Source organism: Pristiophorus japonicus, chromosome 31 (genome assembly GCF_044704955.1).
Source record: "Pristiophorus japonicus isolate sPriJap1 chromosome 31, sPriJap1.hap1, whole genome shotgun sequence".
NCBI lineage: Eukaryota > Metazoa > Chordata > Chondrichthyes > Pristiophoridae > Pristiophorus > Pristiophorus japonicus.
This window is the reverse complement of record NC_092007.1, coordinates 10970674-10998600: the sequence shown is the minus strand read 5'-3', so window position 1 is coordinate 10998600 and position 27927 is coordinate 10970674. Positions and strand designations below refer to the sequence as shown.

At 49.6% G+C, this 27927-nt stretch overlaps 2 protein-coding genes across 2 annotated transcripts in view; one reads left to right on the top strand and one right to left on the bottom strand.

The window, feature by feature from the left end:
* Positions 1–27927, bottom strand: part of LOC139240408 (chemerin-like receptor 1) — a 311315-nt gene that overhangs the window by 60812 nt on the left and 222576 nt on the right. The gene's annotated exons all lie outside the window — the stretch shown is intronic.
* Positions 128–18758, top strand: LOC139240340 (chemerin-like receptor 1). Its single transcript, XM_070868810.1, has 3 exons — positions 128–344; positions 17600–18076; positions 18341–18758. Exons 1-3 carry the CDS (start codon positions 128–130, stop codon positions 18682–18684), a joined length of 1038 nt encoding a protein of 345 aa, XP_070724911.1. The 3' UTR covers positions 18685–18758.

Sequence of the window (27927 nt, the reverse complement as noted above, 5' to 3'; positions counted from 1 at the left end):
CTCTTCAGGTGGGACATCTGAAATGAAGCCCAAGGATCTTTAGTTGATTGACTCCAGCGAGGTTCCGCACTGTGTCCCGGTGACTGAAGGCTACTCCAGCATCTGGTGAGAGATCCGCGCCTTCACCATGGTCACCTGCATCGTCACCTGCGTCCTGGGCGTGTCGGGCAATGGACTGGTCATCTGGGCCACCGGCTTCCAGCTGAAGAGAACGGCCAACACCATCTGGTTCCTGAGTCTCGCCATGGCCGACTTCACCTTCTCTCTGGTGCTCCCGCTCTCCATCACCGAACTCGCCCTGGACTTCCAATGGCCCTTCGGCCGGCTGCACTGCAAGTTCTACAGTCAGAGAGAGAGTGACAGAAAGAGAGAGACAGAGAGGGAGAAAGATAGACTGAGAGAGTGAGATGGAAAGAGAGAGAGTGGGGGGGGGGGGAGAGAGAGAGACAAAAAGAGAAAGGAAGAGGGAGTGAGAGAGAGAGAGAGAGTGGAACGGCGAGGCAATGTGTATGAGAGAGAGGGAGCGCGAAAGTGAGTACAAGAGACAGCGAGATTAAACAAGAAACAGAGAGGGAGATCGGAGTGATGGGACGAATGTGAAAGAGAGAGGAGTAGAGGAGGGAAAGGAGAGAGCAATTAGACAGGGCACAGACCGAAATATCACTAAGTAACAGATTGGTGCCTCAATCTGCCCGTGCTGTTACCTGCCCTGGGAGTGTTTGATGGGACAGTGCAGAGGGAGCTTTATTCTGTATCTAACCCCGTGCTGTTACCTGCCCTGGGAGTGCTTGATGGGACAGTGTAGAGGGAGCTTTATTCTGTATCTAACCCCGTGCTGTACCTGCCCTGGGAGCGTTCGATGGGACAGTGTGGAGGGAGCTTTACTCTGTACTTAACCCCCTGTACCTACTCTGGGAGCGTTTGATGGGACAGTGTGGAGGGAGATTTACTCTGTACTTAACCCCCTGTACCTGCCCTGGGAGTGTTTGATGGGACAGTGTAGAGGGAGCTTTACTCTGTATCTAACCCCATGCTGTACCTACCCTTGGAGTGTTTGATGGGACAATGTAGAGGGAGCTTTGCTCTGTATCTAACCCCCTGTACCTGCCCTGGGAGTGTTTGATGCGACAGTGTAGAAGGAGCTTTACTCTGTATCTAACCCCCTGTACCTGCCCTGGGAGTGTTCGATGGGATAGGGGCAAGGAACCTTTATAATTCAGGTAGGGTTTGGAAGATCCTTTTTGTGATGGACCTCGGTATGTGGAATGGAGCCGGGAATTTTAGTGAATCATCCCAACTCTCGCTGACAGAAACCGAGAGATAATCAATGGGACCCGAGCAGTGTCAGTGACACAAACAGATATAGGCAGCAGTTCAAGACACATTCAGACTCACAAACAACTCAACACTGTGTGGACAAAGGAAACTACGACAGACAGGTACCCAGCAGCCATCCCCACCCATCCCCACCCAGCACCCATCCCCACACAGCAACCATCCCCACACAGCAACCATCCCCACCTAGCAACATAGAAACATAGAAAATAGGTGCAGGAGTAGGCCATTCGGCCCTTCTAGCCTGCCACGCCATTCAATGAGTTAATGGCTGAACATGCAACTTCAGTACCCCATTCCTGCTTTCTCGCCATACCCCTTGATCCCCCTAGTAGTAAGGACTACATCTAACTTATTTTTGAATATATTTAGTGAATTGGCCTCAACAATTTTCTGTGGTAGAGAATTCCACAGGTTCACCACTCTCTGGGTGAAGAAGTTTCTCCTCATCTCGGTCCTAAATGGCTTGCCCCTTATCCTTAGACTGTGACCCCTGGTTCTGGACTTCCCCAACATTGGGAACATTCTTCCTGCATCTAACCTGTCTAAACCCATCAGAATTTTAAAGGTTTCTATGAGATCCCCTCTCATTCTTCTGAACTCCAGTGAATACAAGCCCAGTTGATCCAGTCTTTCTTGATAGGTCAGTCCCGCCATCCCGGGAATCAGTCTGGTGAACTTCGCTGCATTCCCTCAATAGCAAGAATGTCCTTCCTCAGGTTAGGAGACCAAAACTGTACACAATACTCCAGGTGTGGCCTCACCAAGGCCCTGTACAACTGTAGCAACACCTCCCTGCTCCTGTAATCAAATCTCCTCGCTATGAAGGCCAACATGCCATTTGCTTTCTTAACCGCCTGCTGTACCTGCATGCCAACCTTCAATGACTGATGTACCATGACACCCAGGTCTCGTTGCACCTCCCCTTTTTCTAATCTGTCACCATTCAGATAATAGTCTGTCTCTCTGTTTTTACCACCAAATTGGATAATCTCACATTTATCCACATTATACTTTATCTTCCATGCATTTGCCCACTCACCTAACCTATCCAAGTCACTCTGCAGCCTCATAGCATCCTCCTCGCAGCTCACACTGCCACCCAACTTAGTGTCATCCGCAAATTTGGAGATACTACATTTAATCCCCTCGTCTAAATCATTAATGTACAATGTAAACAACTGGGGCCCCAGCACAGAACCTTGCGATACCCCACTAGTCACTGCCTGCCATTCCGAAAAGTCCCCATTTACTCCTACTCTTTGCTTCCTGTCTGACAACCAGTTCTCAATCCATGTCAGCACACTACCCCCAATCCCATGTGCTTTAACTTTGCACATTAATCTCTTGTGTGGGACCTTGTCGAAAGCCTTCTGAAAGTCCAAATATACCACATCAACTGGCTCTCCCTTGTCCACTCTACTGGAAACATCCTCAAAAAATTCCAGAAGATTTGTCAAGCATGATTTCCCTTTCACAAATCCATGCTGACTTGGACCTATCATATCAGCTCTTTCCAAATGCACTGCTATGACATCCTTAATAATTGATTCCATCATTTTACCCACTACCGAGGTCAGGCTGACCGGTCTAGAATTCCCTGTTTTCTCTCTCCCTCCTTTTTTAAAAAGTGGGGTTACATTGGCTACCCTCCACTCGATAGGAACTGATCCTGAGTCAATAGAACGTTGGAAAATGACTGTCAATGCATCCGCTATTTCCAAGGCCACCTCCTTAAGTACTCTGGATGCAGTCCATCAGGCCCTGGGGATTTATCAGCCTTCAATCCCATCAATTTCCCCAACACAATTTCCCGACTAATAAGGATTTCCCTCAGTTCATCCTCCTTACTAGAACCTCTGACACCTTTTATATCCGGAAGGTTGTTTGTGTCCTCCTTCGTGAATACCGAACCAAAGTACTTGTTCAATTGGTCCGCCATCCCCACCCAGCACCCATCCTACCCAGCACCCATGCCCACCTTGCTTCCATCCACTCCTTTAAACCCGATGCCCTGTCTGCCCTCTCAGGTGGAATGTAAAAATTAGCTCCCCCCTTTCTATCTTAAAAGTCGTGTTATCTTGTTTGGTCTCTTCTTCTACTGTCATGTCCACCCTGTTAATCCCCCTGATAAATACTGAGGCATTGGAGGATTGGGAATGTGGGATTGGGAGGCTGGGGTTGTTTTCGTTGGAACAGAGAGGGCGGAGGGGAGACCTTTTTGAGGTGTATTACGTTATGAGGGGCTGAGATAGAGTGGATAGGAAGGACCTATTTGTAGTGTGTGGAGAAAGAGTCAGACTGAACACTGAGCTCAAAGCAAACTTTGACCTTAGTCTTTTATTGCAGCTCTCCAGAGTGCCTCTCCAACCTGTGAAGCCTCCTTAAATAACTGTGTTCCCAAGGGATTATGTGATCCTTTGGGACTCCAGGAGACGAGCCCTCTGGTGGCTGTACAGAGTAAACACAAGTTTACATATATAACAACACTCCCCCCTAAAGTCAATAGTGTAACTATTTACAATGTGAGTCGATCTGGGGCTCTTATTGCCCTGATTGATCGTCTCGGTGTGAAAGTTGGTATTGTTGGATCATTTGTTGGCCCCTCGCTGGGCTGTTCTGCAGCTGGCCTTGCTGGGCTGCCCAGTGTGTTAGGCCCTGCTGGGGTGCTGTGGTAATGGGTTCTGCTTCGTGGTCAACCATGGTGTCAATTACTGCTGGTGTGTATGTTGGGGGATTAAAAAAGGTAGGGTCGAAGGTGGGTTGCTCAGGATAGTCCGTGAAGCTGAGGTTGATTTGGTCCTAGTGTTTCCGGTGAATGAGTCCATTTGAAAGTTTGACCCGAAATACCCTGCTCCCCTCTTTGGCCATGACAGTGCCGGGAAGCCACTTGGGATCTTGTGCATAATTTAACACAAATACAGGATCATTGATTTCAGTCTCGCGTGACACATTTGCGCTATCATGGTATGCACTTTGTTGAAGCTGCCTGTTCTCTACCTGTTCATGTAGATCAGGGAAAACTAATGAGAGCTTTGTCTTAAGTGTTCTTTTCATGAGCAATTCAGCAGGTGGGATCCCAGTGAGTGAGTAGGGTCTCATGTGGTAGCTAAGTAGGACTCGGGATAGGCGAGTCTGCAGTGAGCCTTCAGTTACCCTCTTCAAGCCTTGCTTGATGGTTTTGCACTGCTCTCTCTGCCTGACCATTGGACGCTGGTTGAAACGGGGCAGATGGCTCATGTTTGATCCCGTTATGGGTCATGAGTTCTTTGAACTCAGCACTGGTAAAGCATGGCCTCGTTGTCACTCACCAGGACATCAGGTAGGCCATGGATGGGAAATATGGCCCGCAGATTTCAGTAGTGGCAGCGGACGTGCTAGTCGACATCATCTCACATTCAACCCACTTGGAGTACGCATTTACAACCACGAGGAATATTTTACCCAAGAATGGGCCTGCACAGTCGATGTGTACTCTAGACCACGGTTTGGAGGGCCAAGACCATAAATTTGGCAGCGCCTCACTGGGAACATTGCTTAACTGCGAGCATGTATTGCATTTGTAAGTGCAGGACTCTAAGTCTGCATCGATACCGGGCCACCACACATGGGATCTGGCTATTGCTTTCATCATTATGACGGCTGGGTGGATACTGTGGAGGTCATTGATGAAGGTCTCCTCCAGGTTCTGCAGGTGTTCCGATCTGTGACCAAAATATCATCCTGGAAGACCATGGTAAGCTTCCTATGTTTCTCTGGAATAGCGCCACCACCGATCGGATTCCAAACGGGCATCTGTTATAAGCAAAAAGACCTTTGTGCATGTTGATGTATGTGAGGGCCTTCGATGATTCCTCCAGTTCCTGTATCATGTACGTTGAAGTAAGATCCAGCTTCGTGAACATCTTTCCTCCTGCCAGCATTGCAAAGAGGTCGTCAGCTTTTGGTAGTGGGTATTGGTTCTGCAGGGAGAAACGAATGATAGTTATTTTGTAATCACCACAGATTCTGACAGTACCATCTCCCTTGAGGCATGGGACGATAGGACTGGCCCACTCGTTGAACTCAATCGGGGAAATGATGTCCTCTCTTTGCAGCCAGTCTAGTTCGATCTCAGCCCTTCTCTCTTCATGTACGGTACTGCTCTTGACTTGTGATGAATGGGTCGTGCCCCTGGAATTAGCTGGATCTGCACTTCTGCTCCTTTGAATTTCCCGATGCCTGGTTCAAACAGCGAAGGAAATTTGTTTAAGACCTGGGCACATGAAGTGCCATCAGCGGGTGATAGCGCTCGAACGTCATCCCAGTTCTAGCGTATCTTTCCCAGCCAGCTCCTGCCGAGCAGCGTGGGACCATCGTCAGGTACCACTCAGAGTGGTAGCTTGTGCACCACTCCATCATAGGAGACCTTTACGGCAGCACTGCCGATTACAGGTGTCATTCTTTCGTGTAAGTTCTTAGTTTTATGCGAACTGGAGTTAAGACTGGCCTTGAGGCCTTGTTGCACCACAACCTTTCGAAAGTATTTTTGCTCAATATGGACTGCCTCACACCTATGTCCAGTTCCATTGACACCGGGAGTCCATTTAGTTCAACATTCAGCATTATCGGGGGCAATTCGTGGTGAAAGTGTGCACCCCATTACCTCTGTCTCCTTGATCTGAGGCTCTGGTTCATCATGATCCTCCGTGGATCTGTCCTCCTCTGCAGCATGGTGGTTTGCACATTGAACAGGCTTTGCAGCTCGCCTGCACACTCGTTGGAGTTGTCCCATTGTTCCACAGCCCTTGTAAACGTACTCCTTGAATCGGCATGAATGGAAACGATGATCACCCCCGCAGTGCCAACAAGTTGTTAATGGCCTTGCATTCATCACCCTTGATGGTGGAATCTGAAACATCTGCGGACGTGTAGCTGCAGGTATGTGTGACCTACCCTGTACATTAAGATTCGAAAACAACTTCACTTTGTTCACAGTACTTGTAGCAGCACTTGTGTGCTGAGAGATTTGCTTTATATAGTTACTGATGACAATGAACGCCTGGGCTATCGCTATGGCCTCACTCAAGGTTGAGGTCTCTGCAGTCAAAAGTTTGCAAAGTATGGTTTCGTGTCAAATCCCAAGTATGAAAAGGTCTCTGAGCATGTGCTCCAAATGTCCTTCAAATTGGCAATGTCCTGCAAGACGTCTTAGCTCGGCGACATAACTCGCCACTTCCTGGTTTTCAGAACTTTTGTATGTGTAGAACCGGCCCCTCGCTATCAGAATGCTTTCGTTTGGGTTCAAATGCCCCCGGACCAGTGTGCATAAATCATCGTACATTTCCTCTGTGGGTTTCGCTGGAGAGAGCAGATTCTTCATGAGGCCATACGTTGGAGCCCCACAGATGGTGAGGAGGATCAACCTTCGTTTGGCGGTGCTCTCTTCCCCATCTAATGCATTGGCCACGAAGTATTGGTCGAGTTGCTCCACAAAAGTTTCCCAATCACCTCCCTCCGAGAAGTTCTCCATGATTCCCACTGTACTCTGCATCTTTGGGTTCGCTATTTGTATCTTGTTGCTAGTTGTAGTGTATGGATAAAGAGTCAGAGTGAACACTGTGAGCTCAAAGTAAAGTGTGATCTTAGTCTTTTATTGCAGGTGTCCAGAGTGCCTCTCCAACCTGTGAAGCTTCCTTAAGTACATCTGCTCCCAAGGGATTATTGGATCCCTTAGGACTCCAAGGGATCAGCCCTCTGGTGGCGGCACAGAGTAAATACAAGTTGACATATATAACACTATTTATCTTAGCAGAGAGGTCAACAACCAGGGGTCATAGATTGAAAATAATTGGTAGAACGATTAGAGGGGAGTTGTGGAGAACTTTATTCACCCAGAGAGTAGTGAGAGCCTGGAACTCACTGCCTGAAAGGATGGTCGGGACAGAAACTCCTCACCACATTTAAAAAGTACTTGGATGTGCACTTGAAGTGTCGTAACCGACTGGGCTATGGACCAAGAGCTGGAAAGTTGGATTAGGATAGATAACTCTTTTTTGGCCGGCACGGAAACGATGGGCCGAATGGCCTCATTCTGTGCAATACATTTCTTTAATTCTACGATTCTATGAAGGATGGAGTCAGTGTGGGATTGGAGCGATAGGTGACATCACGCCAGATGTATCAGATAAAGATTCAGTGCTGCTAAACTGCAGCCTCCAATCTGATCGATCAATATCTGCCATGTTGCTGTTTGTACAAGACCGAGACAAGATCTGACACCATCAGCTCTCCAATCATGTCATGTCAGAGTCAGTAAACGCTTTGGTCTATATAGGAGAGGAAGGAAATATCTGAAGGCAGAAATCTCCAACTTCAAACCATCAGGCCAGACAAGCAGACTCTCTCGGCCACTCTTCGTCTTGTACTTCCACCAGGAGCCCAGCAGACACAGGTAATTCTACAGATCACCATCTGCTTTAAGGATTGTCACGGGGTTCGATAGGGTAACAGGTTGATTCCTGGGATGACAGGTTTCTCCTATGAGCAGAGATTGAGTAAAGTGAGCCTACAGTCTGGAGAGTTTAGAGGTATGAGCGGTGATCACATGCACGTTTCTGAGGGAGATTGGCAGGGTTGATGCTGAGAGGCTGTTACCCCCTGGCTGGAGGGACGAGAACCAGGGGACATACTCTGAGGATAAGGGGTCGGCCATTTAGGACTGAGATGAGGAGGAATTTCGTCACCCAGTGTGTGGTGAATCTCTGGTGTTGCATTGTTGGAGGGGCAGTACTGAGGGAGCGCCGCACCTTCGGAGCTGCCATCTTTCAGATGAGATTTTAAACCGAGACCTCGTCTGCTCTCTCAGGTGTAATGTAAAAATTCCCACGGCCATTATTTCGAAGAAGACCAGAGGGAAGTTCTCCAATATTTATCGCTCAAACAGCATCAACTAAAAAATAATGATCTGCTCATTTACCACGTTGCTGTTTTGTAGGAGCTGGCTGTACATTGTGACATCCTCCTCTCTCGCCACAAGTGTCTTAATTCCACAAAGTACAGAACCATTACAAGACTTTGTTTCCACTCAGAAAAGAGGAAGTTTATATCATTGCTGGTCATTGGGCCAGTTGGAAATTAAGGTCGATCTACAAAGTATTTACATCCCAGAAACAGGCCATTGGGCCCCACCGCTCCGTGCCGGGGTTTATGTCCCACCGCTCCGTGCCGGAGTTTATGACGCACCGCTCTGTGCCGGGGTTTATGTCCCACCGCTCCGTGCCAAGGTTTATGTCCCACCGCTCCGTGCCGGAGTTTATGCCCCACCGCTCTGTGCCGGGGTTTATGTCCCACCGCTCCGTGCCGGGGTTTATGCTCCACACCAGCCCCCTCCGTCCCCTCTCCATCTCACCCCATCACCATATCCTTCTATTCCTTTCTCCCTCTTGTGTTTATCCAGCTTCCCCTTAAATGCATCTCTGCTATTCGCCTCAACCCCTCCCTGTGGGAGCGAGTTCCACATTCTCACCCCTCTCTGGGTAAAGAAGTTTCTCCTGAATTCCCCTTTGGATTTATTAGTGACTGTCGTATTTTGATGGTACCTAGTTCTGGTCTCCCCCACAAGTGGAAACATCCTCTCTGTGTCTATCCTATCGACCCCTTTCATAATCTTAAACACCTCCATCAGCTCACCCCTCAGCCTTCTCTTTGCTAGAGAAAAGAGCCCCGGCCTTTTCTTATAGCTATAACCTCTCAGTTCTGGTATCATCATTGTAAATTGTTTAAGCACCTTCTCCAGTGCCCTCGCTATCATTTTTGTAATATAGAGCCCAGAACTGTGCACACTGCTCCAAATGTGGTCTGACCCAGGTATATGGAGACCAGAACTATGCACAGTACTCCAAGAGTGGTCTAACCCAGGTATATGGAGACCAGAACTGTGCGCAGTGTTCCAAGTGTGGTCTAATCCAGGTATATGGAGACCAGAACTGTGCACAGTGCTAAAGAGTGGTCTAACCCAGGTATATGGAGACCAGAACTGTGCACAGTGCTCCAAGAGTGGTCTAATCGAGGTTGGCTGCAAATTTAACATAAACTCTGCTTTTGAATTCTATCGCTCTGGAAATGAGCCCCAGTGTTGGGTTTGCTTTTTTATGGCCTTATTAACCTGCGTCACTACTTTTAGTGAATTGTGAATCTGTCACACCCAGATCCCTCAGTTCCTCCACCCCATTAGACTCTCATAATCCAAACAGTATGTGGTCTCCTTATCACATACTTATCGATATTGAGCCTCATTTGCCAATTACACGCCCATTTTGCAAGTTTATCAATGTCTTCTTGTACGTGTCACCTTCTTCCCTTGTGTTAGCTACAGACCCCAATGTGCTGTGTCCGCAAATTGTGACATTGTACTTCTGATTCCCGAATCCAAATGCTTTGTGTAAATGGTGAACAGCAGGGGTCCCAGCACCGATCCTTGTGGAACAACACTTTCTACCTTCCGCCAGTCTGAGCAACTTACCCTTAACCCCTACTCTCTGTTTCCTGTTTTGCAGCCAGCTTGCGATCCCTTCTGTTACTTGTCCCCTGTCAACCGTGGCTCAGTGGGCAGCACTCTCGCCTCTGAGGCAGAAGGGCGCGGGTTTGAGTTCCACTCCAGAGACTTGAGCAGAAAAACCTCGGCTGACACCAAAGTGCAGTACTGAGAGTGCGCCACATTGTCTGAGGGACGGTACTGAGGGAACGCCGCACTGTCAGAGGGCAATACAGAGGGAGCACCGTACGGTCGGATGGGCTGTACTGGGGGAACGCCACACTGATGGAGGTGCTGTACTGAGCGAGCACCAAACTGTCGGAGGGGCAGTACTGAGTGAGCACCAAACTGTCGGAGGGGGAGTACTGAAGGAGCGCCGCGCTGTTGGAGGGACAGTACTGAGGGAGTGCCGCACCGTCGGAGATGCCGTATTTCAGAGGAGATATCAAACCCGAGACCCCATCTGCCCTCTCAGGTGGGATGTGAAAGATCCCACAGCCATTATTTCGAAGAAGAATAGAGGGGAGTTCTCCAATTTTTATCCCTCAAACAATAAGAACAAAAGAAAAAGTACCTGCTCATTTACCATGTTGCTGTTTGTAGGAGCTGGCTGTGAGTTGTGACATCCTCCTCTCTCGCCACAAGTGTCTTAATTCTACAAAGTACAGAAGCATTGCAAGATCTGTTGTTTCCAGTCAAAAATGAGGAAGTTTATATCATTGCTGATCATTGGGCCAGTTGGAGATTAAGGTCAATCTACAAAGTATTTACAGCCCAGAAACAGGCCATTGGGTCCCACCGCTCCGTGCCGGGGTTTATGTTCCACACCAGCCTCCTCCCTCCCCTTTCCATCTCACCCCATCACCATATCCTTCTATTCCTTTCTCCCTCATGTCTTTATCCAGCGTCCCCTTAAATGTATCTCTGCTCCTCGCCTCGACCCCTCCCTGTGGGAGCGAGTTCCACATTCTCACCCCTCTCTGGGTAAAGAAGTTTCTCCTGAATTCCCCATTGGATTCATTCGTGACCATCGTATAATTATGCCTCCGAGTTCTGGCCTCACCCACAAGTGGAAACATGTTTTCTACTTCTAATCTATCGACACCTTTCATAATCTTGAAGGCCTCTATCAGTTCACCCCTCAGCCTTCTCTTTTCAAGAGAAAAGAGCCCCAACCTTTCCTGATAGTTATAACCTCTCATTTCAGGTATCATCCTTGTAAATTGTTTTAGCACCTTCTCCAGTGCCACTATATCACTTTTGTAATATAGAGAGCAGAACTGTGCACAGTGCTCCAAGTGTGGTCTAATCCAGGTATATGGAGACCAGAACTGTGCACAGTGCTCCAAGTGTGGTCTAATCCAGGTATATGGAGACCAGAACTGTGCACAGTGCTCCAAGTGTGGTCTAACTCAGATATATGGAGACCAGAACTGTGCACAGTGCTCCAAGTGTGGTCTAACTCAGGTATATGGAGACCACAACTGTGCACAGTGCTCCAAGTGTGGTCTAACTCAGATATATGGAGACCAGAACTGTGCACAGTGCTCCAAGTGTGGTCTAACTCAGGTATATGGAGACCAGAACTGTGCACAGTGCTCCAAGTGTGATCTAATCCAGGTATATGGAGACCAGAACTGTGCACACTGCTCCAAGTGTGGTCTAACCAAGGTTGGCTGCAAATTTAACATAAACTCTCTGCTTTTGAATTCTATCCCTCCAGAAATGAACCCCCATGTTGGGTTTGCTTTTAATGGCTTTATTAACCTGTGTCACTACTTTTAGTGATTTGCGAATCTGTAACCCCCAGATCCCTCAGTTCCTCCACCCCATTTAGAATCTTATAATCCAAACAGTATGTGCCTCCTTATCTCATACTTATCGATATTGAAGCTCATTTGCCAATTACACGCCCATTCTGCAAGTTTATCAACGTCTTCTTGTATGTTGTCGCCTTCTTCCCTTGTGTTAGCTACAAACCCCAATTTGTTGTTGTCCACAAATTGTGACATTGTACTTCCGATTCCCGAGTCCAAATCCTTTGTGTAAATGGTGAACAGCAGTGGTCCCAGCACCGATCCTTGTGGAACAACACGTTCCACTTTCCGCCAGTCTGAGTAACTTACCCTTAACCCCGACTCTCTGTTTACTGTTTTGCAGCCAGCTTGCGATCCATTCTGCTACTTGTCCCCTGTCAACCGTGGCTCAGTGGGCAGCACTCTCGCCTTTGAGTCAGAAAATCGTGGATTTGAGTCCCACTGCAGGGACTTGAGCATAAAAAAACGAGGCTGACACAAAAGTGCAGTACTGAGGGAGTGCCGCACTGTTGGAGGGGCAGTACTCAGGAACTGCTGCACTGTCGGAGGGACAGTACTGAGGTAGCACCGCACTGTCGGAGGGGTAGTACTGAGGTAGCACCGCACTGTCGGAGGGGTAGTACTGAGGGAGTGCCGCACTGTTGGAGGGGCAGTACTGAGGGAGCATCATACTGAGGGAGTGGCGCACTGTCGGAGGGGCAGTACTGAGGGAGCACCGCACTGTCGGAGGGGCAGTTCTGAGGGAGTGCCGCACTGTCGGAGGGGCAGTTCTGAGGGAGTGCCGCACTGTCGGAGGGGCAGTACTGAGGGAGTGCCGCACTGTCGGAGGGGCAGTACTGAGGGAGCACCGCACTGTCGGAGGGGCAGTTCTGAGGGAGTGCCGCACTGTCGGAGGGGCAGTACTGAGGGATCGCCGCACGGTTGGAGTGGCAGTCCTGAGGGATCGCCGCACTGTCGGAGGGGCAGTACTGAGGGAGAGCTGCATGGTCTGAGGGGCAGTACTGACAGATTGTTGGAGGTGCCTCTTTCGGATGTGACTTTAAACCATCTGCTTTCCCAGGTGGATGTAAAAGATCCCATGGTACTATTGGAAAAAGAGCACAGGAGTTCTTCCCCGATGCCCTGGGGCCAAGATTTATCCCTCATCAACGTCACTAAAAACAGATGATCTGGGTCATTATCACCTTGTTGTCTGTGGGATCTTGCTGTGCACAAATTGGCTGCTGCGTTTTCCACATGACAACAGTGACTACTCTTAAATAAAGTACTTCATTGGCTGTGAAGTGCATTAGTACGTCCTGAGGTGTTGAAAGGCGCTATAGAAATGCAAGTCTTTATTTTTTAATGTTCCCATTGCCTTTCCTACCACTGATGTTACGTTAACTGGTCTATAGTTCCCTGGACTTGTGCTATCTCCCTTGTTAAATATAGAAATAACATTAACTGTCTGCCAGTCCTCTGGCACTATTCCTTTGTCTAGTGATGTTTTCGATATACCTAATACAGCCTCTCCTATCTCTTCCCTACTTTCTTTATCGTGTGTGGATGCAATCCATATGCACCAACGGTTTTATCTTCTCCATGTTTGACTAATTTATAAATTGGCTCCCTCTTTCTATCATACATGTCTTGCTACCTTGCTTGGTCTCTTCTTGTATTGTCATGTCCACCCTGTTAATCCCCCTGGTAAAAACTGAGGGATTGGGAGGATGGGGAATGTGGGATTGGGAGAACCGAATCAGTGTGGAATAGGGAGGATTTGAAAGATTGGATAGGCTGGGGTTGTTTTCTTTGGAACAGAGAAGTCTGAGCGGAGACGTTATTGAGGTGTATAAAGTTATGAGGGGCTGAGATAGAGTGGATAGGAAGGACCTATTCAGGTTAGCAGTGAGGTCAACAACCAGGGGGCATAGATTGAATCTAATTGGTAGAACGATTAGAGGGGAGTTGAGGAGAACCTTTTTCACCCAGAGGGCAGAGGCAGGCTGGCACTCACTGCCTGAAAGGGTGGGAGAGGCAGAAACCCTCATCACATTAAAAAGTACTTGGATGTGCACTTGAATTGCTGTAACCTGCAGGGCTACGGACCAAGAGCTGGAAAGTGGGATTAGGCTGGATAGCTCTTTTTTGGCCGGCACAGACACGATGGGCCTTATGGCCACATTCTGTGCAATATATTTCTATGATTCTATGACTCTATGAAGGGTGGAGTCAGTGTGGGATTGGAGCGAGAGTTGACATCAATTGTATCAGATAAAGATACAGTGCTGCTAAACTGCAGCCTCCAATCTGATCGATCAATATCTGCCATGTTGCTGTTTGTATAAGGCCGAGACAAGATCTGACACCATCAGCTCCCCAATCATGTCATGTCAGAGTCAGTAAACGGTTTGGTCTCTATAGGAGTGGTAGGAAATATGTGAAGGCAGAAATCTCCGACTTCAAACCAGCAGGTCAGACAAGCCGAGTCTGTCGGCCACTCTTCGTCTTGTACTTCCACCAGGAGCCCAGCAGACACAGGTAATTCTACAGATCACCATCTACTTTAAGAATTGCCACACAGTTCGATAGTGTACCAGGTTGATTCCTGGAATGAGAGGGTTGTCCTATGAGGAGAGATTGAGTAGAATGAGCCTATAGTCTGGAGTGTTTTGAAGTATGAGCAGTGATCACATTGAAACATGCAAGTTTCTGAGGGGGATTGACAGAGTAGCGTCTGAGAGACTGTTTTCCCCTGGCTGTAGGGGCTAGAACCAGGGGACATACACTCAGGATAAGGTGTCTGCCATTTAGGACTGAGATGAAGAAGAGTTTATTCACTCAGAGGGTGGTGAATCTTTGGCGCTGCACTGTGTGAAGGGCAGTACTGAGGGAGCGCCGCACTGTGTGAGGGGCGGTACTGAGGGAGCGCTGCACAGTCGGGGGGGCAGTACTGAGGGAGTGCCGCACTGTTGGAGATACTGTCTTTTGGATGCGACTTTAAACCCTCTGCTATCTCAGGTGGATGTAAAAGATCCCATGGTACTATTGGACAAAGAGCACAGGAGTTCTTCCCCGATGCTCTGGGTTCAAGATTTATCCCTCAATCAACATCACTAGAAACAGATGATCTGGGTCATTATCACATTGCTGTGTGTGGGAGCTTGCTGTGCGCAAATTGGCTGCTGCGTTTCCCACATTACAACAGTGACTACACTTCAAAAAAGTACTTCATTGGCTGTGAAGCGCATTGGGACGCCCTGAGGTGGTGAAAGGCGCTATAGAAATGCAAGTCTTTATTTGTTAATTTTCCCATAACTTTCCTACCACTGATGTTACGCTAAATTGTCTATAGTTCCTTGGACTTGTGCTATCTCCCTTGTTAAATATAGGAATAACATTAACTGTCCGCCAGTCCTCTGGCACTATTCCTTTGTCTAGTGATGTTTTAGATATACCTAATACAGCCTCTCCTATCTCTTCCTTAATTTCTTTATAATGAGTGGATGCAATCCATATGCACCAAAGGTTTTATCCTCTGCATGTTTGACTAATTTATAAATTGGCTCCCTCTTTCGATCATAAATGTCTTGCGACCTTGCTTGGTCTCTTCTTGTATTGTCATGTCCAGCCCGTTAATCCCCCTGATAAATACCCAGGGACTGGGAGGATGGGGAATGTGGGATTGGGAGAACCGAATCAGTGTGGAATAGGGAGGATTTGAAAGATTGGATAGGCTGGGGTTGTTTTCTTTGGAACAGAGGAGTCTGAGGGGAGACGTTATTGAGGTGCATAAAGTTATGAGGGGCTGAGATAGAGTGGATAGGAAGGACCTATTCAGGTTAGCAGCGAGGTCAACAACCAGGGGGCATAGATTGAAAGTAATTGGTAGAACGATTAGAGGGGAGTTGAGGAGAACTTTTTTCACCCAGAGGGTAGAGGCAGTCTGGAACTCACTGTCTGAAAGGGTGGGAGAGGCAGAAACCCTCATCACATTAAAAAGTACTTGGATGTGCACTTGAATTGCTGTAACCTACAGGGCTATGGACTGAGAGCTGGAAAGTCGGATTAGGCTGGATAGCTCTTTTTTGGCCGGCACGGACACGATGGGCCTTATGGCATCATTCTGTGCAATATATTTCTATGATTCTATGACTCTATGAAGGGTGGAGTCAGTGTGGGATTGGAGCGAGAGTTGACATCAGTTGTATCAGATAAAGATTCAGTGCTGCTAAACTGCAGCCTCCAATCTGATCGATCAATATCTGCCATGTTGCTGTTTGTACAAGGCCGAGACAGGATCTGACATCATCAGCTCCCTAATCATGCCATGTCAGAGTCAGTAAACGCTTTGGTCTATATAGGAGAGGTAGGAAATATCTGAAGGCAGAAATCTCCGACTTCAAACCAGCAGGTCAGACAAGCCGAGTCTGTCGGCCACTCTTCGTCTTGTACTTCCACCAGGAGCCCAGCAGACACAGTAATTCTACAGATCACCATCTACTTTAAGGATTGCCACGGGGCTCGATAGGGTACCAGGTTGATTCCTGGAATGAGAGGGTTGTCCCATGAGGAGAGATTGAGTAGAATGAGCCGAAAGTCTGGAGTGTTTCGAAGTATGAGCGGTGATCAGATTGAAACATGCAAGTTTCTGAGGGGGATTGACGGGGTAGATGCTGAGAGGCTGTTTCCCCCTGGCTTTCAGAGGCTAGAGCCAGGGGACATACTCTGTCGGAGGACATTACTGAGGGAGCGCTGCACTGTCGGAGGGGCAGTTCTGAGGGAGCGCCACACTGTCGGAGGGGCAGTACTGAGGTAGAGCTGCACTGTCGGAGGGGCAGTACTGAGGGAGCGCCGCACTGTCGGAGGGGCAGTACTGAGGGAGAGCTGCACTGTCAGAGGGGCAGTACTGAGGGAGAGCTGCACTGTCGGAGGGGAGTATTGAGGGAGAGCTACACTCACCATTAGTCACTTGGCCTGCGCGGTACACGTTAACACCACTAGCGTGTGATGGTAGAACAGTTGCAGATTCCTTTAATGCATCTTAATATCAACAATTTGTATTCATATAGCGCCTTTAATGTAGCAAAATGTCCCAAGGCGCTTCATAGGAGCGCAAATCAGACACAATTTTATCCCGAGCCACATAAGGAGACATTAGGGCAGGTGACCAAAAGCTCAAAGTGGTCGGTTTTAAGGAGCATCTTAAAGGAGGACAGAGAGCCGGAGAGGTTTATGGAGGGAGATCCAGAGCTGGGGCCCAGGCAACTGAAGGCACGGCCACCGATGATGGAGTGACGGAAATCGGGGAGGGGGTGGGGGGGGGGGTGGGGGTTGCACAAGAGGCCAGAATTGGAGGAGCGCAGGGATCTGTGAGGATTATGGGTTTGGAGGATGTTACAGAGATAGGGAGGGGGCGTGGGCCACGGATGGATTTGAAAACAAATTTGAGAATTTTAAAATCCAGGTGTTGCCGGACCGGGAGCCAATGTAGGTCAGCGAGCACAGGGGGCGATGGGTCAGTGGGGGGAAGCGGTGAGAGTTAGGACACGAAGGGCAACAGGGTTTTGGATGAGCTGATGGTTATGGAGGGGGGGAAGGTGGGAAGTCGGCCAGGTGAGCGTTGGGAATAGTCAAGTCTGGAGGTAGCAAAGGCAGGAATGAGGGTTTCAGCAACGGATGAGCTGAGGCAGTGGCGGGGTCGGGTGATGTTACGGAGGTGGAAATAGACGATCTTAGTTATGCTGCGGATATGTGGCTGGAAGCTCATTTCAGGGTCAAATAGTGTGCTATTCTCTGTGATTGCAACACTGGGGTCAACATTAATGGATTCGTCCCTTTCTCTCTCTCTCTCTCTCTCTCACTCTGTCTCATTCTCTCTTTTGCAGTCGGTCTCTCTCACTCTCCCTCACTCCCTCTCTCTCTCTCTCTCTCTCCCTCTCCATCTCTTCAGGTGGGACACCTGAAACGGAGCCCGAGGATTTTCAGCTGACCAACTCCAGCGAGGTTCCGCACCCTGTCCCGGCGACTGAAAGCTATTTCGGCATTTTGGTTGCAATGATCTTCTGCAGAACGGCAATCCAGGTCGTCACCTGCATCCTGGGTGCGTCGGGCAACGGGCTGGTCATCTGGGCCACCGGCTTCAAGCTGAAGAGAACGTCCTGTACCGTCTGGTTGCTGAGCCTCGCCGTGGCCGACTTCACCTTGTCTCTGCTGCTCCCGCTCTCCATCACCGACCTCGCCCTGGACAAACACTGGCCCTTCGGCCGGCTGCTCTGCAAGCTCCACTTCGGGGTGCAGGTGCTCTGTCTGTACGCCAGCGTCTGGATGCTGGCCGCCGTCAGCGTGGACCGCTGCGTCTCGGTGGTGCTGCCCATCTGGTCCTTGCCCCACCCTCAGCCCGCGGCTGGCCACCCTGCTCAGCCTGGGGGTGTGGGTGGTGGCCGCTATCCGGAGCGCCGCCGTTCTTCACCTTCCGACAATTGGTATCCCTGGGCAAGTGGACACGGTGCTCCGATCTCTTCCTGCTGGAGGGCGAGTGGCCAGTGATGGAGCGGGCCGCTCTGAACACGACGGGCTATGAAGACAAGGGCAACCAGGCGACGATCGAGTGAGTGGTGAGCCGGCACCACGCCCGGGACCGAGCGCTGAGCCTCGCCGGCTTCCTCCCTCGGGTTCCTGCCCCCATTCCTAGTCATCGCCACCAGCTACACCATCACCGTGTTGCGGCTGAGGTGGGGCCGCTTGGCGCCCAGCGGCGGCAAGTCCTTCAAGTTCATCGCCCCCATCATCCTGGCCTTCCTCCTGTGCTGGGCGCCCCACCACATGTATTCTATCGTCGATCTGCTCCTCCCGCGCGGCAAGCGCTTGCCCCTGGCGCTCAGTGTGGTCTTCCAGCTCAGCTTCAGCCTGGCCTACTTCAACATCTGCATCAACCCCGTCCTCCACATCTTCACCTGGCAGGACTTCAGGGACCTGCTCAAGAAGTCGCTACAGTGGGTCGATAACCAGGGCGGATCAATGCAGAGACATTTGTAGCAGGTTTCGGGGGGGATTTGAGGGGACGTTTCTCCACCCAGAGGGTGGATGGGGTTTGAAGCTCACTGCCTGAAAGGGTGGCAGAGGCAGAAACCCTCATTGCATTTAAAAAGTACTTAATGTATCTGACAGAGATTCAGTGGTGCTAAACTGCAGCCTCTGTAAGACTACAGCATTTTTGGGCTGAATTTCTGCTAATAACTGTGATTGCAAACTGCTTCGAGATGGCTGAAAACATGGGTCGACCAATTTTTCGCGACCCAAAAGGCTTTTTCGAATTTAAAACATTTTCTCGTGTGTTTTAACATCTCACAGCTGCAAAGACACAGTTCTCACAGGCATTGTCTGGGAATTGTGAAGAGGAGAGAATGAAAGACCTACTCATGGTGAAAGTCTATCGCTTTCTTTTAGACCTTGACAATTGCACACATCCGGAAAACTAGTAAAGGATGGCGGTAACACGTGAGGTCAGTGCTGCCGTCAATGTGAGTGGTATCTGGTCAGTTACCTAGTCAATCAGGGGGCTAATTTTCAATCACTGACCAAGGCTGGAGTTAACTCATGTGTGAGAGTCTTCGCATTGTAATCACTCAGGTTATAAGCAATTTTTAACTGTCAAGTACTTTAATGGGATTGGTTGGTGCGGGTTAATAATTCGAAATTATTGTGCATTTCATGCTATTATGATTGCTTGTAATTCTTTTGATTATTCTAAGTAAAGATAACCCCTGGATAGGGGTAAGAAAAGAAACATCTTGTATGTGTGATGTTTTTGTCTCACAAGTCCGAACACTGCAAAGTGGAAAGTAAAGACATACATTTTATCGACTGAAACTGCGATATATTCTTTATGACATCACTAACACACGCATTACACAAGATGGCTCTTGCTGGAAACTGGCATCATATGACTTGTCACATGATACTTTTATTATTATACATCAGGAGTTGCATTAATGCAGTAGTCCACCAGGTGGAGCTCTATATTACACGTCTCCCTCCTTCATGAAGAGGTATAAAGAACGTAAGAACATAAGAATTAGGAGCAGGAGTCCACCATTTGACCCCTCGAGCCTGCTCCGCCATTCAAAAAAATCATGGCTGATCTGATCTTGGTCTCAACTCCATGTCCCTGCCCGCTCCCCATAACCGTTCATTCCGTTATCACTCAAAAATCTGTCTAGCTTCAACTTAAATATATTCAATGACCCAGTTTCCACACCTCGTTGGGGCAACGAATTCCCTGGATTTACAACCCTCTGAGAGAAGAAATTCCTCCTCATCTCAGTTTTAAATCGGCGACCCCTTATTCAGAAACTAAGCCCCCTAGATTCGCCCACAAGGGGACACATCCTCTCTGCATCTATCCTGTCCAGCCCCCTCAGTAACTTATATGTTTCAATACGATCACCTCTCATTCTTCGAAATTCCAATGAGCATAGGCCCAACCTACTGAACCTTTCTTCATAAGACAACCCCTTCATCTCAGGAATCAACCTCGTGAACCTCCTCTGAATTGCTTCCAATACAAGTATAATCCCTCCTTAAATAAGGAGACTAAAACTGTATGCAGTACTGTATGTGTGGCCTCACCAATACCCTGTATCGTTGTAGCAGGTCTTCTCTGCTTTTATACTCCATCCCTCTTGCAATAAAGACCAACATTCCATTTGCCTTCCTGATTCCTTGCTGTACCTGCATAATAACCTTTTATGCTGCAGTACAAAGTATTGCAATTTTGTTCCATTTAAATAATAATGTTCTTTTTCATTTTTTTTGCCAAAGTGGATAGCCTCATACTTTCCCACATGATACTCCATCTGCCAAATGTTTGCCCACTCACTTAGCCAGTCTATATCCCTTTGCAGATCTGTTGTGTCCTCCTCACAACTTGCTTTCCCACCCATCTTTGTATTATCAGCAAACTTGGTTAAAATAACCACGTGGTCCGTTCATCCAAATCATTAATATAGATTGTAAATAGTTGAGGCCCCAGCACTGATCCCTGTGGCACCCCACTAGTTACCGTTTGCCAACCGGAAAATGAGCCATTTTTTCCTGACTCTCTCTTCTCTGTTAGTTAGCCAATCCTCTAACCAGGCTAATATATTTCCCCCAACCCCGTGAACTTTTATCTTGTGCAGTAAGCTTTTATCGAATGCCTTCTGGAAATCCAAATACACCACATCCACTGGTTCCCCCTTATCCACTCTGCTCGTTACATCCACAAATAATTCCAGCAAATATGTCAAACATGATTTCTCTTTCATAAAACTATGCTGCTTGACTGTATTATGATATTCTAAATGTCCTGCTATTGCTTCCTGAATAATGGACTCCAATATTTTCACAATGACAGATGTTTGGCCAACTGGTCTAGAGTATCCTTCTTTTTGTCTGCCTCCTTTCTGAAATAGGGGCGTCTATTTGCAATTTTGCAGTCCGCTGGGACCTCTCCAGGATCCAGGGAATTTTGGCAGGTTACAACCAATGCATCAACTATCTCTGCAGCCACTTTTTTTTAAAGACCCTAAGGTGCAGGCCATCAGGTCCAGGTGACGTGTCCGCTTTCAGTCCCATTAGTTTGCCTAGAAAGAGAGCGACAGAGAAAGAGAGAGCGTGTGAGAGAGAGAGAGAGAGACGGAAAGAAACAGACAAAGAGAGAGACAGAGAGCGAGAGAAAGAGAGAACAGAGCGAGAGAGTGAGAGATGCAGAGAGTGAGAGACAGGCAGACAGACAGAGAAACAGTGAGAGAGAGAGAGCGTGAGAGAGAGAGAGAGAGACGGAGAGAAACAGACAAAGAGAGAGACAGAGAGAGAGAGAAAGAGAGAGATAGAGCGAGAGAGACTGAGAGACGCAGAGAGTGAGAGACAGGCAGACAGAGAAACAGTGAGAGAGAGAGAAACATAGAAACATAGAAACATAGAAAATAGGTGCAGGAGCAGGCCATTCAGCCCTTCTAGCCTGCACCGCCATTCAATGAGTTCATGGCTGAACATGAAACTTCAGTACCCCCTTCCTGCTTTCTCGCCATAACCCTTGATCCCCCGAGTAGTAAGGACTTCATCTAACTCCCTTTTGAATATATTTAGTGAATTGGCCTCAACTACTTTCTGTGGTAGAGAATTCCACAGGTTCACCACTCTCTGGGTGAAGAAGTTTCTCCTCATCTCGGTCCTAAATGGCTTACCCCTTATCCTCAGACTGTGACCCCTGGTTCTGGACTTCCCCAACATTGGGAACATTCTTTCTGCATCTAACCTGTCTAAACCCGTCAGAATTTTAAACGTTTCTATGAGGTCCCCTCTCATTCTTCTGAACTCCAGTGAATACAATCCCAATTGATCCAATCTTTCTTGATAGGTCAGTCCCGCCATCGCCTTTATCTAACTGCCCCTCTCACTCTCTCTCTTTCTGTCTCTCTCTCTCTCTGTCGCTCTCTGCCTCTCTCTATGTCTCTCTCTTTTTCTCGCTCTGTCTCTATCTGTCTTTCTCTCTCTTTCTCTGCCCCTCTCCTCTCTCTTTTTCTCTCTCTCTGTCTCTCGTTCTGTCACTCTCTCTGTCTCTCTCTCTCTCTCTGCCTCTGTCTCTCTCTCTCTTTCTCACTGCAGCCAGTGATGACCCGCCAGTAACGCTATTCACTGGAGATGAAGAAGAGGATTCCTGCAGCGAAGGTGCGGTTAAACTTCTCGGAGAAGGAGGAGTGAGCGAAAGCGAGCACTCCCGCGATCAGGCCCGTGAAACAGGACATCGCCGACAGGATCATAAAGGCTCTGGTAGCGTTCCAGTAACCTGCAAGAGAGAGAGAGAGAGAAAGAGAGAGAGAGACAGAGAGAGAGAGAGAGAGAGAGAACAGAGAGAGAGAGACGGAGAGAGAGAGACTGACAGATAGAGAGAGAGGGAGAGACAGAGAGAGAGAGAGAGAGGAGAGACAGAGAGAGAGAAGGAGAGACAGAGAGACTGACAGATAGAGAGATACAGAGAGACAGAGAGAGGGAGAGACAGAGAGAGAGAAAGAAGGAGAGACAGAGATAGAGAGAGAGATAGGGTGATGCACGGAGAGAGATGAGGAGAGAAAATGAAGGCAGAGACTGAGAAATTGAGGGAGGGAGCGAGAGGGATGGGGCCAGCCTCAGTGTGATAAACCTGCTGGTGCTGATAATGATCCATATCACCATGTGTGTGGGGTTTGAGAGATGTTTAATCATTTGTTGGGAGTACAGAGTTTGCAGAAAGTTTCCATTCCCGCTCCAGTCATTCTGTCTACCCGGAGGTTTAACCTCCAACCTCATATACACCGGGGGGAGAAAGCTTTTCCATCAGAAGGGTCCAACGCCGATTGCCAGAATCTGATAATGCTCTGTCAGTTCCCGGCCGTGCTCCCGGAGAATCGGGTCTGTCCCAGCCGGATAATTCCCCTCGAGGGCGGTCCCATCATTTACCTAACTCGCCCCGAGTCCCGCTCACCCACCGCCCCCTGTGCTCGCTGACTGACATTGGTCCCGGTCCGGTAACACCTCGATTTTAAAATTCTCATCCTCAATTACACATCCCTCCTCGTCCCCTCACTATCTCTGTAACCTCCTCCAGCCCCTACACCCCTCCCTATCTCTGTAACCTCCTCCAGCCCCTACACCCCTCCCTATCTCTGTAACCTCCTCCTGCCCCGACACCTATACCTATCTCTGTAACCTCCTCCAGCCCCTACACCCCTCCCTATCTCTGTAACCACCTCCAGCCCCTACACCCCTCCCTATCTCTGTAACCTCCTCCAGCCCTACTCCCATCCCTATCTCTGTAACCTCCTCCAGCCCTACACCCCTCCCTATCTCTGTAACCTCCTCCAGCCCTACACCCCTCCCGATCTCTGTAATCTCCTCCAGCCCCTACACCCCTCCCTATCTCTGTAACCTCCTCCAGCCCCTACACCCCTCCCTATCTCTGTAACCTCCTCCAGCCCCTACACCCCTCCCTATCTCTGTAACCTCCTCCAGCCCTACACCCCTCCCTATCTCTGTAACCTCCTCCAGCCCCTACACCACTCCCTATCTTTCTAACTCCCCCAGCCCCTAGACCACTCCCTTTCTCGTAACCCCTTCCAGCCCCCGCACAACTCTCTATCTCTGTAACCTCCGCCAGCACCTAATCCCCTCCTTATCAATGTAACCTCCCCAACCTCTACACCCCTCCCTATCCGTGTAATCTCCTCCAGACCCAACACCCCTCCCTATCTCTGTAAACTTCTCCAACCCCTGCACCCTCCCTATCTCTGTAACCTCCTCCAGTCCTACACCACTCCCTATCTTTCTAACTCCCCCAGCCCCTACACCATTCCCTATCTCTGTAACCTCCTCCAGCCCCTACATCCCTCCCTATCTCTGTAACTACCTCCAGCCCCAACACCCCTCCCTATCTCTGCAACCTTCTCCAGTCCCTACACTCCTGTCTATTTCTGAAACGTCCTCCAGCCACTACACTCCTCCCTATCTCTGTTACCTCATCCAGTCCGTACACCCCTCCCTATCTCTGTAACCTCCTCCAGCCCCTACACTCCTCCCTATCTCTGTTACCTCCTCCAGTCCGTACACCCCTCCCTATCTCTGTAACCTCCTCCAGCCCTACACCACTCCCTATCTTTCGAACTCCCCCAACCCCTACAATCCTCCCTATCTCTGTAACCTCCTCCAGCCCCAACATCCTTCCCTATCTCTGTAACTACCTCCAGCCCCAACACCCCTCCCTACCTCAGTATCCTCCTCCAACCCTACAGCCCTCCCTATCTTTCTAACATCCTCCAACCCCTACACTCCTCCCTATCAATGTAACCTCCTCCAGACCCTACACCCCTCTCTTTCTCTGTAACCTCCTCCAGCCAATACACAACTCCCTATCTCTGTACCCACTTGCAGCCGCTACATCAGTCCCTATCTCGTAACATACTCCAGCCCCTCCACGCCACCCTACCTCTGTAACCTCCTCCAGCCCGTACACCCCTCCCTATCTCTGTAAACTCGTCCAGCCCGTGCAAACCCTCCCTTTCTCTGTAACCTCCTCCAGCCCCTACACCACTCCCTACCTCGTAAGCTCCTCCAGACACTACATCCCTCCCTATCTCTGTAACCTCCTCCAGGCCGGACACCACTCCCGATCTCCAAACATCCTCCAGCCCCGACACACTGCCCTCTGTAACTCCTCCAGCCACTGTAACACTCCCTATCTATGTTACATCCGCCAGCCCCAACACACCTCCCTATTTCTGCAACCTCCTCCAGCCAGTACAACCCTCCCTATCTTTGTAACATCCTCCAACCCTACACACCACCCAATCTCTGTAACCTCCTTCAGCTCCTACACCACTCCCTAACTCGTAACCTCCTCCAGCCTCTACACACTTCCCTATCTGTGTGACCACCCCCAGCCCCTGCACCCTTCCCAATCTCTGTAACATTCTCCAGCCCCAACAACCCTCCCTATCTTGGTAACCTCCTCCAGCCCCTATATCCCTCCCTATCTCTGCAAACTCCTCCAGCCCCAACATGACTCCCTATCTCTGCAACTTCCTCCAGCCCTACACCCCTCACTATCTATGTAATCTCCTCCAGCACCTACGCCCCTCCCTATCTCTGTAACGTCCTCCAGCCTTAACACCCCTTCCTATCTCTGTAACCTCCTCCAGCCTGAACACCCCTCGCTATCTCTGTTACCTCCTCCAGTCCATACATCCCTCCCTATCTCTGTAATCTCCTCCAGTCCCAACAACCCTCACTATCTCTGTAACCTCCTCCAGCCCTGCACCCCTCCCTATCTCTGTAACCTCCTCCAGCCCCTACATCCCTCACTATCTTTGTAATCTCATCCAGCCCCAAAACCACCCCGCGCCCCGCCCCGCCCTCCCTATCTCTGAAACATCCACCAGCACCTAAACCTCTCCCTATCTCTGTAATATGCCTCATCCCCTACACATTCCCTATGTCTTTAACCACCCCCAGCCACAACACCCGTCCCTATCTCTGTAATCACCTCCAGACCTACAACCCTCCCTATCTCTGCATTCTAACGCAGCCCCGACTCCCCTCTCTTTCTCTGTAAGCTCCTCCAGCCAATACACAACCCCTTATTTCTGTACCGTACACCAGCCCCTAAACCAGTTCCCATCTCTGTACCCTCCTCCAGCCCCTACATCACTCCCTATCTCATAACATCCTCCAGCCCCGACACACCTCCCCATCTCTGTAACCTCTTCCAGTCCATACACCCTTCCCTATCTCTATAACCTCCTCCAGCCGCTATACCTCACCCCATGTCTGTAACCGTCTCCAGTCCCTGCACCCTCCCCATCTCTGTAACATTCTCCAGCCACAACAACTCTCCCTATTTGTGCAACCTCCCCCAGGCCTACATCTCCCTCTATCTCTGCAACCTCCTCCAGCCCTACACTCCTCACTATCTATGTAATCTCCTCCAACACCTACACCCCTCACTATCACTGTAACTTCCTCCATTCCCAACACCCCTCCCTATCTGTGTTACCTCCTCCAGACCTACACCACTCCCTAACTCTGCAACCTCCTCCAGCCCCTACACCCTTCCCTATCTCTGTAACCTCCCGCAGCCTCTACATCCCTTGCTATCTCTGTAACCTCCTCCAGCTACTGCAACCCTTCCTATCTCTGTTACCTCCTCCAGCCCATACACACCTCCCTATCTCTGTAACCTCCTCCAGCCCCTACACCTCACTATCTCTGTAACCTCATCCAGCCCCAATACACCTCCCAATCTCTGTAACCTCCTCCAGCCCCATGCCACTCCCTCTCTCTGCAACCTCCTCAAAACCCTACACCCTCCCTATCAATGTAACCTCCTCCAGCCTCAACAACCCTCCATATCTCTGAAACCTACTCCAGTCGCTACACCCTCCCTACCTCTATAACCCCCTTCAGCCCCTACACCCCTCCCTATATTTGTAACCTCCTCCAGCCCTACACCCCTCCCTATCTTTGTAACCTCCTCCAACCCTACACACCACCCTATCTCTGTAATCTCCTCCAGCCCCTACACACCTCCCTATCTCTGTAACCTCCTCCAGCCCCTACACCACTCGCTATCTCGTAGCATGCTCCAGCCCCTGCACACCTCCCTATCTCTGTAAACTCCTCCAGCCCCTACACCCCTCCCTATCTCTGTAACCGTCTCCAGCCTCTGCACCATTCCCTATCTCTGTAACCTCCCCCAGCCCCTACACCCCTCCCTATCTCTGTAACCTCCCCCAGCCCCTACACCCCTCCCTATCTCTGTAACCCCCTCCAGCACCTTCACCCCTCCCTATCTCTGTAACCTCCTCCAGCCTCTACATCCCTCCCTATTACGGAAACCTACTCCAGTCCTAACAGCCTTTCCTATCTCTGTAACCTCCTCCAGGCCCTATACCCCTCCCTTTCTCTGTAACCTCCTCCACCCCCAATACCCCTCCCTACTTCTGTAACCTCCTCCAGCCCCTCACCCCTCCCTAACTCTGTAACCTCCTCCAGCCCCTACACACCTCCCTTTCAATGGAACGTCCTCCAGTGCCGACACTCCTCCATTTCTCTGTAACCTCCTCCAGACAATATACACCTCCCTATCTCTGTATCCTCCACCTGCCCCGACAGCCCTCTCTAACTTTGTAAACTCTTCCAGCCCCTGCACCCTCCCTATCGCTGTAACCTCCGCTATCCATACACACCTCCCTATCTCTGTATGATCATCTAGCACTTACACCACACTTCCCTATCTCTGTAATCTCCACCAGCCCCTACACACTGCCCTATTTCTGTAATCCTCCAGCCCGTACACCCCTCCCTATCTCTGTAATCTCCACGAGCCCCAAAACCCTTCCGTTCCTCTGTACCCTCCTCCAGCACAACATCCCTCCCTAATTCTGTAACATCCACCAGCCCCTACATCCCTCCGTATCTCTGTAATACCCTCGAGCCTGTGCGCCCCTCCCTATCTCTGTAACCTCCTCCACTCCCTTCACGCCTCTCTATCAATGTAACGCCCTCCAGCCCCGACATCTCTCCCTATCTCTGTAACCTCGGGCAGGACTACAAACCTCCCTAACTATGTAACCTCCTCCAACGCCTAAACACCTCCTAATCTCTGTACCCTCCTTCAGCCCCAACACCATTCCCTACTTCGTTACCTCCTCCAGCCCCAAAACATTTCCCTATCTCTGTAACCTCCTCCAGCCCCTGACCTCCGCC